Source organism: Cryptotermes secundus, unplaced genomic scaffold (genome assembly GCF_002891405.2).
Source record: "Cryptotermes secundus unplaced genomic scaffold, Csec_1.0 scaffold403, whole genome shotgun sequence".
In the NCBI taxonomy this organism is placed as follows: Eukaryota; Metazoa; Arthropoda; class Insecta; order Blattodea; family Kalotermitidae; genus Cryptotermes; species Cryptotermes secundus.
In genome coordinates, this window is record NW_019739948.1 from 253,768 (window position 1) to 275,192 (window position 21,425).

Below are 21,425 nucleotides of genomic sequence, written 5' to 3' on the forward strand. Positions count from 1 at the left end.
TATTATTATTATTATTATTATTATTATTATTATGGGGGAGAAGAGAAATGCATATAGGATATTGGTGGGAAAGCCAGAAGGAAAGAGAACACTGGGAAGACCAAGGCGTATCTGGGTGGACAATATTAAAATGGATTGGATTTATCTGGCTCAGAATAGGGACCAGTGGAGGGCTGTTGTGAATATGGTAATGAACCATCGAGTTCCATAAAATGCAGGAAAATTCTTGTGTAGTTGCATAATTGACGGCTCCTCAAGTAGGGCTCAGCTCCATGACTAATTATTATTATTAATGCTAAAAGGCGGAAGGTCACCAGTTCGATTCCCGATAAGGACATTGGATTTTTCAGTTGACCTAATCCTTCCATCCGCACTGGGCCACTGGGGTCTACTCAGCCTCTAACAGAAATGAGTACCGGGAATCTTCCTGGGAGTAAAGGGCGGCCGGCTCTTAAGGATGACAACCTCACCGCCTTCTGTGAGCCGAGTGTCTAGAGAAAATGTGGGAGCCTCGACGGCTCACAACCCTATGGGCCTCCACTGCCTGTTACAGGGATAGTTTTGTTTTTATCGCTATTACTATTACTACTAATATGGCGGCTCGTCAGCGGAGCTATTAGCGAATGCGGCTAACCGCAGGTGCCAATGCAGCTCTGTGCATTAAGCAGTAGACCGCGCGCTGCGCAACAGAACGGCCGAGTCAGAAGAAATGGGAACAGCGCTGTAAGATTAAATGCATAGGACGTCTAAACAAGGCCAAGAGCCGTCGTTCAGCTGGCATTCAAGGACCCTGACAAAACGGTCACCCCACAGCGCTGCTGAGACCTTCGGACTGTCATCAAGAGAAAGCGTCTCCACGCGATGAGGAGGGACGTCACCGTGTAGCACCAGGACGCCCCGTCACGCTGTGACCCGCAATGTCCACAGCGCTTTGCACTCCATGCGCTGGCCCAACCCCCACACAGCTCGGATCGGCATCCTCAAGAAAGCGCTAAACGGCCGGCCGCGGTGGTTCATAGGTGCAAGGAGGAGCCCCGGGAGCTCTTCGTGCAAGGGGTCCATTGGCTGCTGCACCAATGAGCTACCTGCCTCAGCATCACGTGTTTCATTTGAACAAGCCTCATTATAATTATTGTCGTTATCACCATTACTATTACTGCTCCTTCTCAGGCACTCTAACAAATGTAGTAATGGAACAGTAGTAGAGCAGTAGTGATAGTAGTAGTAGACGTAGTAGTAATGTAAATAGTACTATACTATTATTTCGTGCCTTACACATTCATTGATATCTCTGATGCTACAGAATGGACATGTCTCAGATTATGTAACAAACTGCCTCACCAGTTCCCATTCACAGATGTACGAATAAACTAATGGACAGACATCACATCCTGAACACAGCAGGCTGAACGTCCAATGTTCGTGTAAAATCTTAACTAACTTCTGAAAATAGAGACACAATAGGCTTAACTTAAGCTCAAGTGGCCATTGCCCCTGTAACTGATAAATGGTAGCAAGTGTTAACGCAAGAAGAGGCTTCAGAATATTCGCAAAGAAATAACTGCGTGGGAGGTCGAACGGACAGTACAGACCGAGGATGTAAGGGAACCAATGCTTCGGAGAATACACGCGCCATAACACGAGAACTGGGGCAATTACATGACGAGTGTTTGTAATTATTATTATTCGTATACAAATCAAGTAGAATGTGATGAACGGGACATGTACCACGTACGGGTAAACCTAGGCTAGGTGAAAAGGGGAGAATAATATTAAAACGGGTAATATAGAAATAGAGTGCAAAATTTTAAACCAATTATAACTGCCACAGCATATGGTCTGAATGCAAGATTTTGTGAGAAAGGAAATTAACTTTCAGGTTCCATAATAGGAGGGAATATTTTATATCCAAGACAGGATTCGAAGGCAGACTTTTCTGAACAAGGAACTAATCTCGGGGTTTTATAAAAGCAGAACATTTGTACTGGACTGAAATATCCAGGAATGGGCCAAGGGGCTGAATTTTCCGAACCCAGGAACCATCTTGCGGTTTCCGCAAAAGAAAAGAACATTTTCCGGGGTGGAGTACTGAGGCTAGGGTTTAAAGGAAGAATATTTTGGACTTGGAGCTGAATATTAAGCTTCCATAAAGGCATTTAATTTACTAGGAAGCCGATTAAACAACAAGTTTCTCGCACCACCGAGTTAACCAGCAAATTTACAATCTACGTATGTGGATAGATATATATCTCTGGCCTAATTGTCAAAACACGATGTGTTATATAGTGATAACGTCATGTGAGCAGTAAAAGTTGACATGGCTAGCTTTATGTAATTAAACTGCTCGCTTTTCTTAATCGGGGTACTTATAATTAACGTCCTTAGGTAAGCTGCAATTCATCACCAGCACACAGCAACAGGAATAAATTGTAATGTTCGCAACAGATGTCAGCTGAAACATATCTCGAGAAAGCCAAGTTGAGACCTGAGTGACAGGTGTTTTGTACACGAATATTAAATAAATGAAAAAGAAGATAATAACAACACAAATCAACATTTTAGTAACGCGTCTTGGGGCATAAGCTGCGGCCCATTATTCTAATAAAAGTGTACAGAAGAGCGAAAAGACGTCTATTAATTGCGCAGGGTAAAAGAAAAAGAAAAGAGATGTTTCCAGTGCTTTGATCTGTTCTTTCTCTTGTGATGCTATTTATCTCAGTCAGCCGACATTTACAGTTAGGCAACAGCTCGAGAAAACATGCCCCCCTCCATCACACAATCTGAAATCTTATTTGTTATGAAGGAAAGCCCACCACTGTAACACGCTACAGCCAACGTACATGGCGGCTGTCACGTGGAAGAGGGCCAAAACCTGTGGAAAAGGATTCAAAATGTATTGATGAATATATTCACTTCTACTCATATTCCTATACAACGGTAATGATAAACTGATTCACGTTGAAAATTGCAGTTAGCCATATTGCCACCATCGAAGAGAAAATTCCTTCCTGGAAATGAAGCCCAATTTAGCCAATTCGTTAAGCCAAGCGGTAGGACCCGCAACACACAACTAGCAATGGTAAAAAAAAAGCTAAACGTAAAGCTATCGCTGTGACAAGCCCTGAAGGTCCGTAGGGTTGTGAGACGACGAGGATCCCACATTTTCTCTAGACAATCGGCTCACAGATGGCGGTGAGGTTGTCAGCCTTACGCGCGGGCTGCCCTTTACCCTCAGGAAGATTCCTGGTACTCATTGCTGTTAGAGGCTGAGTCGACCCCCGGGCCATAATTCGGCTTGAAAGATTAGGTCAACTGAAAAAATCCACCTCATCAGGATTCGATGAATTTGTAGACTTGTTTATTTACTTACACAACTATTGTGTTTCTGATGTTATCCAGCTTCTTGTCTATATCTAAAACACACAGCGTTTAGAGACTGGATTCTGTCTCCATCTTCAGGTTGAACCTACTAACAGCGTGGGATGAACGGATGAATACTGGAGGAAGCGGTCATGGCCTTAGTTGAGGCACCACCCGGAATTTGCCTGGGACTGAGGAAAACCAAGAGGAACCTCAGAATAGTTGTGTACTCGTATTGGGCACTTCCCTGACACAAGTTTCCATTTGAGCCAGCTTCCACGGTCTTGCTCTTTTTTAGAATAGAGCGACACATGCAGCCTTCCCCCCCCCCCAAGTGTACATATTTCAATGCACAAAGCACCTGCTTAAATAATTTATTGGTACATCTTCGACTCAGCTTTGAAAACGTCAGAATACAACCTCTGTAACACACTTCACCAGGCGCCATCTACAAACACTTTCACAGCTGAACCGAAGATACCCCTACAGATTGTTTTTTTATTGCCTGTTTATTTACAATCTACTCTATAAATAAGAGTATTAAGTAAATTTAGTAGTCAATACAGTCAGTGCAGGTGCTGCCGGCCAATGCCGGTTCACCTTAGGTTACATATGTAAGTCTTTGGGTCACTGTCTTTTGAGCCTTCTTGCAACGGTTGGTTCACTGGTGAAAGCAGCAATCAGTTCATTTGTATGATTCATATTCCTGTTTCTGTACATGTTGGCCTGGGAATTTATTACATCCCTGGTAAATGGTATTTTTAGGTCGTCATGTAAGGTTTGGTTAGAAACATACCATGGAGCATTTGTCATCATTCTTAAAGTTCATACTCGTAGATTGTTTAAGCAGATGTTTTGTACGTTGAAGTGTGCATACATCTTTTGGGTTCCCTCTGTACTTTTCAATCCTCTTTTTTGTTGCTTTTAATACTTTGCTGGGCATAATGTTCATTTCTTGAAGATGCAAAACTAATCACACTACATTTTTTTACTTTTATTTCGTTACAAGATTCTTGCGTCCGCAAAAATGGAAATGTTATATAAAACACTGTCTATATATCCAAAACAACACGTTGACGAAACTACTATTACATAAATCATAGTACATCAAGTTCAAAATTGTCCAAAGTTTTGTATATAAAGATTTTATTGAGGCTAAAATGTGGTGAGTTAAAATATTAATAAAATTCTTAAATAATAAAAATCTTAAACCGCTAAGGTTCGTGTCTTCATGCCCCTTCTATCAAGGGAGATTGGGGTCATGAATGAATGAATGAATGAAGGGAAGGGCCTTCTTGGCCCTTCCACCGCGACCTCAGTGATCTACTGTGCCTCCCCTTCCGATTATCCCCTCAACAATCCTGCGCTTCGAATGAAGCCTAGGATTTTGTACGTGGGAACGTCGAAATAGTCACTTGGTTCCATAAAATACTGATCCAAGTGCCGCAACCTTAAATAAGCTAAGGCCTCACATTCGCACAGGATATGTGTGGCTGTTTCGTTTTCTTCTTGGCACCTCTCATAAGTGGGACTATCACTTAGTCCCAATTTGAAGAGGTGTCCTTTGTGGTGACAGTGTCCTCTAAGCAGTCCTACCACCCATCGTACCTGGTTCCTGTTTAACTTCCAACAGTTCCTTCGCCCCTTTAGTAGAGGGTCCTCGCATGAGTCCCTTTGCTTGCCTGAGTCCAGTTAAGGATCCCCAGTATTTCTTGTGTTTCATACTTGTCCAGTCCCTGATTGCCTGTCTGGCAACTCCTTTAGAGATGACACAGGCTGGTTCAGGTCCTATGAACGGATGTGCAGATCCAGTCTTGGCCAATTGGTCTGCTGTTTCGTTTCCAGCAATACCCTCATGCCCCGGCACCCATATCAGTTGTACCCTGTTATGTTTGGCCAGTTCCATGAGGGTTTGGTGGTAATCCCAGACCGATTTTGAGTTGATCTGGTGTTTGTCAAGAATTTTAAGTGCAGCTTGGCTGTCAGATAGAATGTAGATGTTCCTGTTTCTGTAGTTCCTATCTAGATTCTCTTTAATACATGCCTTCATGGCATATATTTCTGCCTGGAATACTGTCGTGTACTGCCCAAGGCTGAAACTAAGTTTCCGCCTCGTGCCATAGCAATACACACCAGCTCCAGTGCCCTTATTTATCTTGGGACCATCTGCATTCCAGATCAGTACCCCTTTTCTATCGGGCCGAAACCCGTCTTCCCATTCACTCCTGTCAGGAAATCTGACTGTGAAGGCTTTTTCACATACATGTCTCAGTATCATTTTGTCAGACTCTAGAGATTGGGGTGATACTGCCGTCCTTGTAATTTCGGGCAGTGCCTTTCTTCTCCATATGGCTTGGACAACTTTGAGCTTGATGCACTATGATTTATGTAATACTCGTAGTAGTTTCCTCAACGTGTTATTTGCCTTCTGATGATGGTCATTAATTGACCGAAACATGTAAGGGCATCATATATACATATATTTGAGTCACAATGGACGGTATGGTCAAATCATTCTATAGTATTCTCGGCGGTCTTTATAAAACGGGGCCTTTATTATATGAATACCCTAATTCAAAATGTCATTTCAACAGTATCTAATTCATTTTAAGGGTTGGTTGGTTAGTTAGTTATTTAGAGAGGGTGGGTTTCCTCATGCACCGCGACCAGTTTGATCTACTGTGCTTCCTTCTATGATATTCTACCAGTCTCTATACCCTACCGATAAATGGTGCGTCCCATCAGTCCCGCCGAGCAAGCGAGTTCGGCCACTTGCTTAGCGGTGTCTATAATGTTTCCCTCATCTATCAGAGGCCTTAGAGACTATTGTTGGGCGGGAAACGTCCTGGAATTTGGCTCAGTGATCCCCTTTGGGGATATGAGGTTCTTTTACGTGCCGTAAAGTTACAACACGGGACACACAGCTTAANNNNACTTGTTCCCTGAATTTTTCCGCCCTTAAAAATTCGACGACCTCCGCCGGGTATTTGAACCCGCGTACCACGAGTCATGAGGTGGGAACGTTACCTCTATACTACGGAGGCCGCTTATTTTAAGGGTTACTTTACTTAGAGGCATAAATGAATTACTGGGCCTACCCATAAATTTTGTTATCTAGAATTGTCGGCACAACTTCTCGCGGATCCCGGCTTGCCTTCCATGCCATCTGCGTGAGGAGGAACAAACGGTAACGACAGGATTACCGCACATTTTCTCTGGAATGTCCACTCTTCTCCAATTATTTCTGTAAGCCAGTTTCATGACTCCTACGAAGAATTCAAAGCAACACAGGTTTATGAAGCCACTTCCGCACTTCGACGGTCACGAGAGGTTCGCTCCTTCTGAGTACAGCTGATCTGACAGTTGTGGAACATCGACTGGAACTCTAAGTGCTCCCTTCTTAGGCAGCTGATGCAACAAACTAGTTCTGATTCCTTCTGTGATTCTTAGACATTTATTTTGAAAATACCGTGAAATTTATGCCCATATTTTGAATCATTTAAACAAATGCCAAAGGGTTAAATAACCATCCACTTTTACTATTTACCTTATAAAAATAGTCACAAAATTTTCATTACAAATCATGGCACAAACAGAGGAAACAAAAACGCACGAATATTACTTCAGGCTATAACTGCCCCTGCACTGACCCCGAATGCAATCAGTGTAACACTGTCCGACGAAGACAGACAATTGCATAGGGATGCTCATGTAGTCTTCCGCTTTATTTGTCAAAATATTGCCAAGAATACATCGAGTTCTATCGCAATAGATATGTATTGCTTTCGAGATGGCCGTTGTTCAAATAGTGACTAATTTAATGCGTGATTTTTAGGTCAAATCTACATTTCCGGTTTCCTTCAAGTCTAAGTCTGCAACATTTAAAAATGAGACCAAGCAAATTCAACTAAATGCAATTAATTTTAATGATTATAAGTATTGTGTTATCAACACCGAGCACCAAGTCCTATATGCGAGAGGTACTTAATTCGAATCCGGGTCGGCACCACAACTGCCTCAATTGAAGTCTCTTCGTTGTTCCTTTCAACTCCTCCAGGCAAATGCCGCGATAGTGGCGCCATTATGTGACGACCGCTTCCTTTCCAATCCTCTTCAATTCATTATTCATCAATCAGCTTACCACACAACGCTGTAAAGTCTAGAATCGTCGTAAAATGAGCCACAAAGGAAATGAGACGAGGTTTTCACTGCGATGAACATTCCGACTGTTGCGTCACATTGCTGTCGTCTCGACTATGACACCACGTGGTGTTGTAGGTGCATAGGAAGGTTTCCGCGATATATTACTACTTACCAGACTGCACGGGTTAACTCTCCGAAAGACCACAATATTGTGACATGAGGCCTGAACGCCTGAACACGTCGTAACCCACTGCCAGACAATGGCTCGCTAACACATGTTTCCGTGACAAGCTGGAAAAAATCATTTGCTCGGAAACTGCTCGGTATACACCGCCTAAAAGCCGGAATAGTGGGCCAAACACGGAACTGTCCATTTGTTAGGTAACGGTTCATGCATGTTTCCGAGACAACTCGATCATGAAGAGCGGTACTGGAACCCTTGAAGGCGGTGATCTCTCTTCAGTTCTCTCGCGGTTAGAAAGGGCAGTTCATTCGTGCATTTAAGGGATTCATTCGTTAAGAGGCTTCAGAAGACAGTTCGGTAGTTGAGTATTCAGGTGTGAAGCGTTAACCAGATAAGATTAGTTACCAAGCAACGACTATGAGCCGGGATATCTCAGTGGGTATAGCGAATGGCTATGGGCTGGACGGCCGAAAGATCGGAGTTCGAGTCCCGGTAGGGTCAAGCTTGTTGTCTTTTCCAAATCGTCTAGACCGGCTCTGTGGTCCATCCGGCCTCCTATCCAATGGGTACTGGGGGCTCTTTCTTAAGGGATGAAGCGGCAGGAACGTGAAGCTGACCACTCACCTCCAACTAGTGCCGAGGTCAAGGAAATATGGATCTATACATCCACCCCCATACACCTTCATGGCGTAGTGCTTAATTAGTTAAGCACAGGGAGAACTTTACCTTTTTACCTTGAGCAAGCAGATCTAGAAGACTTATTTTGTGTGCTATAATTACAGTAATCTTTGAAGTGTTATAATTATTTGTATTTACGACTTGTGAGGGATAATAAATCTATTCATCTGATCCAGAACCCATATTATTAGTCACGCTAGCTCGGAATACGTGATGATACAAATTTTCACCACCTTCACATGTTCACATGTTATAATTCTAAGTGAGTATTCCAACTATTACAGTGTCTGCACTTAAACAGCTCGTAACGTCTTTATTCCATGCCTTAACTGAGGGAGCAGGCCTTAATATTTATTAAGAATTTCATGTCAGCTTCTGGTATTAAAGAAACCCATTACATTACACATTATGAGCAAGTTAATGGCCCGCAACACGATCTCCCAAGGGAATTCCAGAGCTAGGAGCCTGAACAGTGAAACTGTGTATCCGTCAGCAGAGCTGAGAGCACTCGACATGCTCGAGTTGCTTGGGCCAGGAACACCCATTTTTACGAAAGCGAAACTGTTTGCAAAGGAGAGCAGCCAGCTCCATCGTTCCCGTCGGTATAAGCAATACTCGTATTTCGAGCCTTGTGCAAGATATGAAGGGGTAAACGTTTGCCCTCCTCTGTCAGCTGAAAGTAGGAGGGAACGTGAAGTCAAAGAAAGCCGTCTTTGTCGCGTTCCCATTTCTCTTCAGTCTGCGACCAGCTTGCCAGGTAACCGGGTCGACTGACAGCTGCAGCCATTGCCTCTCTCTGCAGTAGTCGCTTTCTTCCTGCTGGCGTCTGCCTACCTCAGGATACTCAGACCTGGCGAAGCTTCCAGCCGCGCGGACTTTCTCCCCTCGCTCCACACACCAACAATACCGCGTAATTATCATTTCTGTCATTGTTATCGTCGTTAAAAAGACGTATATAATCCGACGCCAGTGTTATTACGTAGCAAAATAACAATTACTTCGAATATTTCACAAATGAATTTAAATTGAATCGAAAGTGATATTCTGGTGAAGGAAGAGAAACCCGAATAAGGTGTTTGTCTGTGTTTTGTGACTAGAAATTTTGTGGAAAGAGTGGTGAATTCGGGGGAAAGTTATTCTCACCGTCAACTGAACTTAAGAAGGATTTTATGGACTGGTATTTTATTTACACAACTTGAACAAAAAGATATGGGATTTAGACACATTCAGAAGTTCATAAATGGAGCCGTAGCAGCCGCCTCCATCCTCACTCTCCTTCTCGGTGAGTAATCATTTCTATTCCAGTTTTTTACAGGTTACAAATCCCGTTACGTTTTCACGAGCACGAGTAAATAAAATGCACGCGTTTCCCCGCTGCTCATATAAATTGTAACACTATCAACTCTCTCACCTTTGCCTCAAGATCACTTGTCTAATTTCAATCTTTCTGCGTCGAGACTTGAAATTCATCCCCACAGACCGCTGAACTACAACATTTCTATTCGAAATTCAGTATCCCAGCAGCACATGCGTGTGGCTTCACCTCTAGTCTCCGATACATCTTCATGCCGTAATATTGAAGCGCAGGACAAAGTTTACCATATACAGTTTTTTTACCGGTAATAGCAAAGCCCGCTACTGGGTAAGATAAGTGTGACAGGTACACCGGCATCTTATTGCCCTAAGATTATTCTGATATCTGCTTCCCAATACTCGGGCTTCGAAGTGACAGCTTTCCCAGCCGTTTCCTTACAAATTACTAATTTAGTTCACCTCCCTCGTTCAAAATACAAAGCGTTACGCTCTTTTGAAGTTATCATCATCCCGCCAAAAACGAATATTACTAATTATGCAGTAGGAAAAGAAAGCACACAGCCGCTTACACTATATTGGCAGCCACTCCAGCATTCGCTAATAGGACCCAAGGCCTCATTGCCGCGCTGAGGCAACGAAACCAGAATGAGGCACAAGTCGTGTCCGGTCCGTACTCTCTACTGTGTTTCGTGCAACATACGCTGCAGATTAGGATAGACAAAACTGGCACTGCAGTGGTTCACGTTCCAAACCATGGCGACCCGACCTTCCTGATATCTTTTTTTTGTATTGCTAGTGGGGTACTGCGGCCACTTCTGGCCTACTGTACCAGCCCCAGATGATAAGTGGGGGTGATTGTGGAGCAATTGGTGGAATGAAGATTAGCAGGGGAAACTGAAGTACTCGGAGAAAACTTGCCCCAGCGCCATTTTGTCCACCACAAATCCCACTTGACCAGACCCGGGATCGAACCCGAGCCGCCGCGGTGAGAAGCCAGTTACTAACCGCTTGAGCTATGGCGTGGCCTTCCTGATATCTTACGCGAAATCATATTGGCTATGAAACAAGCTTCAGTTAAGACAGAAACAAATGTTATATACATGTTTACAGCAGAAATTACATATGTAAGATCAGTCAAGTAATACAAACTATATTATAAACATAAAGGTAAAATATAAGGAAGGAGTCAAATATTTATTCAGAAGATGTGATTACATGCAGATGGTTACATGCAAAAGGTTTAACCCATTTGCATAATATGGACAATGACAGCTCAAAAAACTTAACTTATTCATAAAACCCAAAGGACACAGGGAAACAAATCGGAAAATGACAATAAAGTAAAAATGTTTGATCTAATCCATGCAGGAGGAAGAAAAGGAAAAAAGAATGGGAATTAGAGGAGAATGCGAGTCCTCAAATATTTACCAATGCAGCGTACGAAGCGATTATCTATAACCATTTGTAAACTTTACAATTCACGACAGAGAATGTGTCAGGGAGATGCGTGGCTTCACATCTAGGGAAAGTGCTGAGGGCCGCCACACGTCACAGTCTGAACATAGCTGCACAAGACAATATAACAGCAAGAATAACAGCAGGATGTAAGTGGGTGTGCGGTCTACGGTGTCACAGGCTTCGACCGCGGGTTCGCATCCAGATTTAGGCTCTGTGATTTATTCTGCACTATACTTCCATCTTTTGGCGGACTGGACAACAATCCAAAACACCTCCGGCATAGATAATGAGGTTCATTGTAGCAGTCATTAATTTTGAATTGAAATTCACCATTCGGAACAGTGATACTAGTAATTTATCAATGAAACAAAATAAATATTAAAGGCCGTGGAACTTGAATGCGGGAACAGGCAAGGAACATTAGTTGGTAATCGTATTGCAAGTTTCGGTGGCATTTGCGACTGTTTTGCATGTAGGCCTACTTGCCTCATTGTGAAAGAAACCTCCTCTGTGAGCCTAATCCAAGCCCCAGGACGAGAGATAAAAACAATAATAATAAAAATAAAACATATTAAAGAAACAGGCATTTTTCAGATTGTGGTCCTCTGATTCCTAACAGCGTGCAGTCTTGTAGATACAACTCACGTTTCAGATCGAAGTCGACCTTAAAAATGAAGGCACCGTTTTCATTCGAAATGTTCGCTTCCCTTTTTAGAGACTATACGGTGTCAGAAGGCTGGAGATCGTGACCTGAGCAACTCCCCACCGTGAAAACAATAAAAATGTAAGCATTCACATTATCTAGATCGGTTCGTAAGAGAATCAACGTAGCAAATAACTATATGACTCGACTCTTCTCTATCAACTAATGAATACTGATGGCATGTCTGTAGTTAAGTGTAGAATCCATTAAGGAGACCACTTCATATAGCTGCAGTTTGGACAAAGTCTTTTTAATGATAGTAACTAGCAAAACCTGTTTAAAAATACAGGGACGTGCAGAGGTAGCTTTTTTTCTCATCAGCAAAAGATCAAGTTTCTAATGTTACAGATAACCCATATAAATTCTCGAATTGTGTCGAAGACAGAAAAAGCGATAGTTGATCAATTCAATGCCCAGTGCTATAACAACGGCCAAGTGTTAATGAAACAAATCAGTGTCTTTTGCGTAAATTCAGGAACAAGTCGTTTCTCTTCATTGTTAAAGAATCTTTCAGTAGTCGAACCCAAGCGTATTTCCCTCCAACTAGCGGACGCTCACGCTCGCACGCATATAACCACACCAAAAAACATTTAACGACGTACTTTTTTCTTTGGGGGCATGCGGTAGCGTAGTTGGTTGAGACACTATTATACAAGCCGGAAAGTCGCGGGTTCAAGTCCCGATGAGACAATTGGATTTTTTCAATTGACCTAATCCTTCCGGCCGCACTATGGCCCTGGGGTCGACTCAGCCTTTAACAGAAATGAGTACCAGGATTATTCTTGGAATATGCTTGGGGGTAAAGGGCAGCCGGCGGGTAGGGCTGACAACCTCACTGCCATCTGTGAGCCGATTGTCTGGAAAATGTGGGAACCTCGACGTCTCACAACCCTATAGGCCTCCACGGCCTGTTACAGGGATCCCTTTACTTTACTTTACTTTTACTATTTTCTTTGGCTGGAAATTCTGGTATGAATGAGCAGAGACAAAATGAGACAAACCATTTGGGTAGGATGACCGATGAAAGAACACTGAGCGTTTCAGCCATATAAATCAAAGCGACACCGAGGCTCCGGAAGAAACTGGGAAGTATGTAATGATAATGAGAGGTCGGACTAGGCTGCATTGCTTGTGCTATGAAGCGGAGAGGATACTAAATTTACTCATATCTTTACAGGGCGGAAGCTCCATACACACAGCGAGTTAAATAAATACGTGCGTATTGCGGAACCAAACTGTTAGCATCCATACAGAACAGTCGGTCATATTCACTAGGAGCTCTGTCAGACCGGAAGTCACTGCCGAGCTGTTTCTAGTAGATTCTGAAGGGTTCTGACGATGATGTATAAAATTAAGAAATACTGGGTCTCGGACATTGTCCATCGTCCATTGTCCATTCTAGAAAGTAGAAAACACGACGTTTCGGAAGCTGTACCTGTTTCAGTCTTCAAGTGAGGGGGAGACACCTTCTCTGTAGGGTCCCTTAGAAAGAGCTAACCTCAGTCACTGAAAAATGATTGAGGACAGAATAGGTGTCTCCCCTCTCTCCTGAGGACGGAAACACATCCAATTTTCGAAACGTATTTTCTAGTTTTTGGAACACAGGACGATGGACAAAGCCCGAAAGCCCAGTAATTCTGACTCATGTTTCATTTTCGGCATGACAACTCTTCAATTTCCGGTCCAGAGACCGATTAAGTCGACTAAGGGTCGTCATGATTTTCCTCAGTTCCTCTTGCATAGAACTTCATGTTTGTATTTTCCAATCTATTTACTAATCATCCTATCATATGACGCTATATAATCTGAACCATTGCCAGCGTCGTTAAATAAACATGCACAAAACAAAGTATACGGTGCAATAAGACAGCTACAGTTACATGCAGTACCACATGAATAATAATGTTATGATCGCTCCAAACGACAGAATACTGAAGGAACTATGAAAATCCATAGGACGCGTATAACTGACGACGTGGGTCCTTCATAAGTTAATGATCGTTGTCAGCCAACAAATTCGCCGAAATTTATGGACATAAAGGCTCATTATCGTGTTTACGTAGACAAGACAGAGCCAAATGAATCCCGTCCGCTCCATCCCACACTGTTTCTGATAGATTCATTTTAATTCTGTTGTTACGCCTGCATCTAGATCTTCCACGTGACAATTTCCCTTCAGATTTCTCAATCAAAATTCTTTGCGCATTTCTCGTGCCCAGCCTGTAATTCCCCTCCATTGTGTAAGGTCCGTAAAGATGTAATCTTGAAACCGGGTGTTATTTATTTCATCTCCAAATAATTATATATTCAATTCGCTGAGTAAAATCTGGTACAAATTTCCCTTGTAGGTATTTTAAATTTCATTAAGTTCGAGACACAAATGTACAATTCGTACTACATAGAATGACATTATTTTTGCTTGCATTTACTCGTAGTAGAATGCTGACCACATAAAAAAAACATTACACAAAAAATCGAAATTAGATAAGTATTTTATATTGTGTAAAATCCGAGAAATCGATAAGAGTCGAACTTGCCAAATAAGGTATTGTTTATATGTATTTAATCTATTCGGATCAAAATTAAATTGAACATAAATGTTCAGTGTTCAGTCTCAATACAAATTTAATTTAAATTATTTCAATAGTTAGAATGAAAGAACCAGCAGATAGACAAGGTCTTCCTTTATATGGTCATTTTATCTACTTTATGCAAGGAACGAGTATATGTATAAAACTATGTGTAGATATTGCAGACGTTCAGTCCTTAATGTCTCCTTCTCGTCTGCTAAAATGCAAGGTAAAATTATCCCTGTAACAGGCCTTGGAGGCCCACAGGTTTCCGAGACGTCGAGGCTCAAACATTTTCTAGATAGTAGGCTCACAGATGGTGGTGAGGTTGGCAGCCTTAAGCGCCGGCCGCCCTTTACCCGCAAGAAGATTCCTGGTACTCAATTCTGTTAGAGGCTGAGTCGACTCCATGATCACAATTCCCGCTGGAATGGTTAGGTCAACTGAAAAAATCCAATGGTACAATCGGGAATCGAACCCGCGACCTTCCGGCCTGTAGTATAGTGCCTCAACAACTATGCTACCGCGTGCCCCTCTCCTCATCTGGAACAAGAGGAAATGTTCAGTTCAGAACCACGTTTCGAATGCCTCCCCAGATCAGAATTACAAAGTAGAGCCATTAGGGAAGCTTAGGATTATAGCCAAACCAGAGGAGCATGCGTAACCGGGAGTGCTCCAACCACTTAAAGAAGAAATGTTGTTTATAATAAAACAAACACAGGCGGTTTGTATGCGGCCTTTTATGCGGGCCCACCGTAAGATCTGCCAACAGAACTTTCAGATTTCGGAGGCTACAAGGAGAACAAGCTCAAGGCCGGACACTCGAGAAGTGGTAACAGGTTATATTTTATTTTCTCAGAGTTGTACACAGTTTATTGCAAATTTCTTAACTATTATAAACATACTGGAGCAGCCGGAATGACTCAGTCGGTATAGAGACTAGGCTACGAGCTGGATGACTGAGGAGCCGGGTTTCATTTCCGACAAAAAATACTCCGTGATTTTAGTCCGCAAGCGAACTATACCGACGAGCAACCGCCGCTTGTCGGCGAAGTTTAGTGCCAACTTTTGCGGACAGAGCGTGTCGCGTGGTCAGCGCAACGAATCCTCACAGCCGTTAATTTCGGTTTTCTAGACCGGAGCCGCTATTTCCCTGAAATAGCTCCTCAATTATCCTCACGAGTCTGAGTGGACCCAGTTCCAGACTTCTCAGGAAAAATCTGGTAGCGCCGGGAATCGAGCCCGGGACCTCAGGATCTGCAACCAGGAACGCTGACCACTAGACCACAGATGTGGTCTTCATTTCCGACAGGGGGAAGAAAATTATTTACTGATCCACAGTGTTCAGACCTGTTCTGGAACTACTGGCAGTTCTTCCTCGGGAATCAAGCAGTGGGTAAGAGGGCTGAAGTCTGAAGCTGATTACTCACCTCCATCCCAGGGTAAAAATGAGTGTAACTATACCTCCACGACCCTTCACGGCTTCATGGCTAATTAATTACAGTTAACTTTGCCTTAATAAGATATCAAAAGAGAGATAAAACCCACTGTTAACCACTGTTCAGTACCTCGGAACAGGGAGAGCGTATTGAGGGTGCCAGAGTACGTTTGCACCGGGACTAGGGCTCTTGAGGGGCGGAGAGAAGACAGGAGGAAGCGAATGTAAAATACAAGCAAGTTTACAACTGCCTGTCATGCCATGGAGCAGTCACTTGCATTCGTTCAGTATACGAATAATGAATCTCTAAATAAATGCTTTTAGTTTGACTACTGTTCATTATGTAGTATTGAATTCACAATTGTATTCAATACAATATAATCTATGTATAATATTGTCACAGTACGGGTTTGCGCGTGACCTATAAGACGGGCTCTGGATTGGACGATTAGACTCCGGACCACAGGCAATCACAGCGCTATTGCTATTCTGCAGAGTTTCCAGTTCACCGTTACACACGCTGCAGGCCGCGCCATAGCTCACCGAGGCGGCCCGGTTTCGATCCGGGGTCTGCTCAAGTGGGATTTGTGGTGGACAAAGTGGCGCTGGGGCGTGTTTTCTCCGAGTACTTCGGTTTATCCTGCCAATCTTCATTCCACCAATTGCTCCACAATGACCCTCACCTATCATCTGGGGCTGGTACAATACGCCAGAAGTGGCCGCAGTACAAGGGACTTAGTCCCACCCCACTAGCAAAAAAAAATACACACGCATTAGGATTCTCAGTCTTCAGTAGTCGTCTCCTGGTAACGGATTTATAAATAGTCTCACTGTAAATTCAAATCACACACGGAGTCTTCTTTTCACAGTTCAATTCTTTTCTTGCCATTTCTTCTCAAGTACCACGGAGTGCCATCTCAAGAACTGGGCCCAATTCTCTACAAAAACTAACTTTGTCACTTTATATCCCTTCGGCACGGACCACGTAGAAAACACAACCTCTTTATTAGTGAGAAGGCTGAGATGCCTAACAATGAACGTCCTATTGTTGCGTGGATACGCTTCTGCGGGAATTTGTCTACCGAGTCGTTGCCTGACAATAGATCCTTACGTCGAAATATGTAACCACTAACATCACACACTGCACTGGCTACATCGGGCAGGCCGAGACAGTTTAACATGCCTTTCATTTGTCCGGAAGATCGAAAGCCTTCAATCTTGAATGAGGATTTTCGTGATTTTCCTCGGTGCATTAGGACGAATGCCTTCAAATTGGCCATGACAAGTGTATTTTCATTGCCAGCTCAGCTTATAACTCGAAGCAACAGAACTACTGGCCCTTAAACAATGAACTCTTTGAGACCCAATGCATCATAAAATGTCGTACATTCCGTTTCATTGTTATCCTCTGATTTCTCCTCTTATTATACTTTCTCTCTTACATCTCTTCTTTTACTTACCTCATTCCTTCCCTTCTCTTCTTCCTTCTTTCTTTCGTTCTCCCTTTCTTCTTTCTTTTGTGTCTCTCCTTTTACGTTTCTATCTTCCGTGTCCTGACCATCACAATGTGGATGAGTGGGAAAAGTGAACAGAAGAAGGAGACAAGATAAGCAACATTTCTTCCCGACGAGATCAGTAAGTATGAAAATGCTCTGTGAACAATTATTTGCACACAGGCTCAACAAATGTTATACAGATGTTCGAAATCAAAAGCGTCCACGAATCAACTGACCCAAAACTAACGTTGCTTAACTTGTCGTGTCCATCTTCACTTTGGATTTCTAGCGACTTTACAGCTCGCAAAGGTGCCTTGGCCAAGAACTTCTGGAGGTGCTCCGGGATACCAGAAATTAATTACAGAAACAAAACAAACTACGCGGTTTTAGTCCACAAGCGAACTATACCGAACGAGCGACCGCCGCTTGTCGGCGAAGTCAGTGCCAACTTTAGAGGATAGAGGGTGTCGCGTGGTCAGCTCAACGAATCCCCACGGCCGTTAATTTCGGTTTTATAGACCGGAACCGCTATTTCCTTGAAATGGCTCCTCAGTTATCCTCACGACGCTGAGTGGACCCCGTTCCAGACCCACTACTTCTCAGAAAATCTGGTAGCGCCGGGAATCGAACCTGGGACCTCTGGATATGTAGCCAGGAACTCTTGACCACTAGACTACACAAGTGGCCGCAATTACGCTATACCATTTGTATTATATTCAAGTACACACATATGTGTGGAGTCTGAATAGATCAGTAGGTATAGACACTGGCTGCAGAGCCGAGGAGTCGTGGTTTGATTCTCAGCAGGTTCAAGGGATGATATCTCCTCCACAGCGTCCAGACGGTTTCTGGAACCCACTGCGAGTCTTGTGCAATGGGTACTAGGAACTCTTTTCCGGAGGGTAAAGCAGCCGAAGAGTGAAACTGACCAGTCACCTTCAAGGGTTGAGATACCCCCACTCCCTCTCCAGTCTTCCTGGAGTGGTGCTCAGCCAGTTTTGCATGAGGATGTCTTTACGTCTTACCTTTATACAGGAAGAAGCTTCTGCTGCTAGGGCAGTTACTTTAAGATTCCGAAGGTTTGCGTCTTATTCTCATTGAGTCTGCAGTGTGTCGCCACACAAATGTAACACGTCAAGCTAAAATAATTCATCACTTATCATGAGACCAAACTACTTCGCGCGGTCGCCATATTGATACTGTTTTGTGGCGTATTTTACGACGCTAATAATGAATTGGATAGGTTTTTGTGGGAAGTGGTCATGTCCTATTGGAGTACTACATTCACCTGGATGGACCTCAGTGAGAACACCTCGTGTCCCAGCCGAGATTCGAACCGATCGTCTCCCGGATACAAGTCTAGAATTTTACCGCTACATAAACCTGGTCGGTTGAAACTTGTCTCTAAAATAATGCAACTCGAGTTCACATAATTATAATCCTTTCCTTAATTTGCGTGTGAGGCGTAACGGATAATATGGAAGTGCCGAATCTCGTTTGATTTCTTTACATATCGTTTGAAATGTATAGACCAAGATATGCCCAGCAGAAGGAGTGAATATTTTCTATTGTACTTTAAATTGCTGCAGAAAGAAACTGGACAGAAGGAACAGGGCCTGTGAAAGCTGAGAGAGTGAGCCAGGTTAAGTTAACAAGCAGAAAGGCGGCCTCTCATTCACATTCATGAACCACGTTTGACAAACTGTATTAATATTGGCTCCGTCCAGGGGAGAGACTTTAAGACTTGCACCTCACAAATTTTGTAGGCAGCGTTCTGAAAATTCACTTTTTTTTTTTTTTTTTCAATTTCATCTTTATTAAGATCAAAGGTTTTCACGGCTGTGACTATGAAGAATGTGGGCGCCGTGTAGATCTTGTGTGAACCGACGTTTAGGAGGGACTTCGGTTAACACCAAGACCTAAACGGCGCCACGTCCCCGAAGTTGGTATTCTTTATCTTTATTAATCGAAACGTTTCATACGGGACGCGATTTTCCTCCGAAACCTAGTTCAGACCAACTTACATTATACAGGCTGTAACTGAAAAGTGCGGACAAATTTTGGGCACGAGTTCCACGTAGCAAAACACGAAAAGAGTTCCACAATAACATGTATCCGGAAATATTTTTATTTGTGAGTTATAGCTGAAAAAGTACTGTCATGAACTGTTTATATATCATTCACTTTAGCCGTGCTGTGCGAGATGTTCTCAGTAACCCGTTTCATGAGCGATGGGTAGGTATAGGACCCATTGCATGGTCTCCACGCTCGCCGGACTTGAATCCTCTGCATTTTTACTTGTGGGGACACCTAAATGCCCTTATGTATGCAGATTCTGCTGAAGACAAGAGGCACTTCACCACTGCACTGTGGATGCCTGTCAGACTATCCGCAACGGATAGTCAGACATCTCTGAACGGTTGCGGCGGTCCATGATGAGACGTGTCGAGGTGTGCGTTCAGTCTCATGGAGGACATTCTGAGCACTTATTTCAGCTATATTATTTTCTTATTGCTAGTGGGGTGGGACTAAGTCCCTTGTACTGCGGCCACTTCTGGCCTATTGTGCCAGCCCCAGATGATAGGTGAGGGTGATTGTGGAACAATTAGTGGAATGAAGATCATCAGGGGAAGAAGTAATCGTAGAAAACCTGCCACAGCGCCACTTTGTCCACCACAAATCCCACTTGAGCAGACCCCGGGATCGAACCCGGGCCGCCGCGGTGGGAAGCCAGCGACTAATCGTTTGAGCTTTGGCGCGGCCTATTTCAGCTATAACTCACATATTAAATATCTGCGAATATAAGTTGATCTGGACACTTCTTCCTGCCCATAACTTGTATGTATATTCTGTTGTTATGGCTTTCGAGGGGTGCAAAGAAGTGTTTCTAGTGTGGTAAAATGGCTGGAGCGTGACTAACTACCTCTAATCTTGAAATTAAGAATTTATGCAACTTTACCTCCACTCTTCATGGAATGGTGCTTAAGCATAAGGACAACTTTATCTTGTACTTTACCAGTATTCGATGATAAGTACAAAAAGTACATGTCCTCGGCATGTAATGTTCTCTCTCTTCCTTGCATTCTAATATTCTCCTCAGCAATAGGTGCATTACGGAAATTAACCCGAAGGAAATTAAATTAACAGCTGACTCTCTCGTTACGTCACAGCTCTTATGACCCACATCAGAAGCGAGCGAAGTGTGGAAAGCACTCGGCAACTTCTGAACACGTCCACCAGTTTCCTTGAGCTGGAGCAACGGATCTTAAGGCGACCAGCGCAGACACTTGTGGAACTAGAAACCAGTTCACACTTCCTTGCTGCTAGAAACCGGGTTCTCGCTCGGAAATTTACACTTTCAGCTCCGTAACCCGAATACAATTTTATTCAGACTACAGAATAATAAAATTCCTAAGATGGAAACTTAATGAACACATTACGACGTTAACAAAAATATTTAATATCACAGAGAGTTTACTGGGTTTTTGGACTTCTTCCATCGTCCGGTATTCTAGAGAATAGAAAAGACGACGTTTCGGAAACTGGATCTGTTTCCGTCATCAGGTGAAGGAGGGAGAAGATGAAGAAAGCAGTGTTCTGGGATTTGGCACCGTGTATATGTGGTGTTAACCGACGTTTCGGAGGAACGTATCGCCTCCATCTTCAGGGTAGAAGAAAAAATATAAGAAATCTGCAAGCGAANGTGGGGCCTTGGCCGATTTTTAAATTTCTTAATACTATATTCAGTCGGTGGGACTACTTGGACGGGGGATCAGCCGATCGCAAAGCCGCTACCAACACACAGAATAACAAACACAGACAACCATGTCTCAAGTGGAATTCGAACCCACGACGACCAGTGTTCGAGAGGTTTAAGACGGTTTATGACTTAGACCGTGCCGCCATTGTGATAGGCCGGGTATCATTAGAAACAACAATTATAACTCTCCACTCTAATCTTCTTCGTAGTTATTCTTAAGGATTCGAAAATAAGGCAACACCTTTTTTCTAATAAACATATTTTTTGGTTGGGGGGAGGGGGAGAATTCGCCTTATAGTCGGCCTAATACGAATATTGCTC

At 43.3% G+C, this 21,425-nt stretch overlaps 1 protein-coding gene and 1 long non-coding RNA gene across 6 annotated transcripts in view; one reads left to right on the top strand and one right to left on the bottom strand.

The window, feature by feature from the left end:
* The window catches only part of LOC117282925, a 99,308-nt gene that overhangs the window by 34,810 nt on the left and 43,073 nt on the right, over positions 1–21,425 (bottom strand). The gene's annotated exons all lie outside the window — the stretch shown is intronic.
* The window catches only part of LOC111872094 (mucin-12), a 317,589-nt gene continuing 305,223 nt past the window's right edge, over positions 9,060–21,425 (top strand). For 2 of the 5 annotated variants that reach the window (XM_033754528.1, XM_023865645.2), the window contains exon 1: positions 9,062–9,647. In XM_033754528.1, coding sequence (XP_033610419.1) covers positions 9,575–9,647 — 73 coding nt within the window. In that variant the 5' untranslated portion in view covers positions 9,062–9,574. Of the gene's footprint in view, positions 9,648–21,425 lie in introns of all 5 variants that reach the window. The other 3 variants (XM_033754529.1, XM_023865646.2, XM_023865647.2) reach the window with 3 other exon arrangements.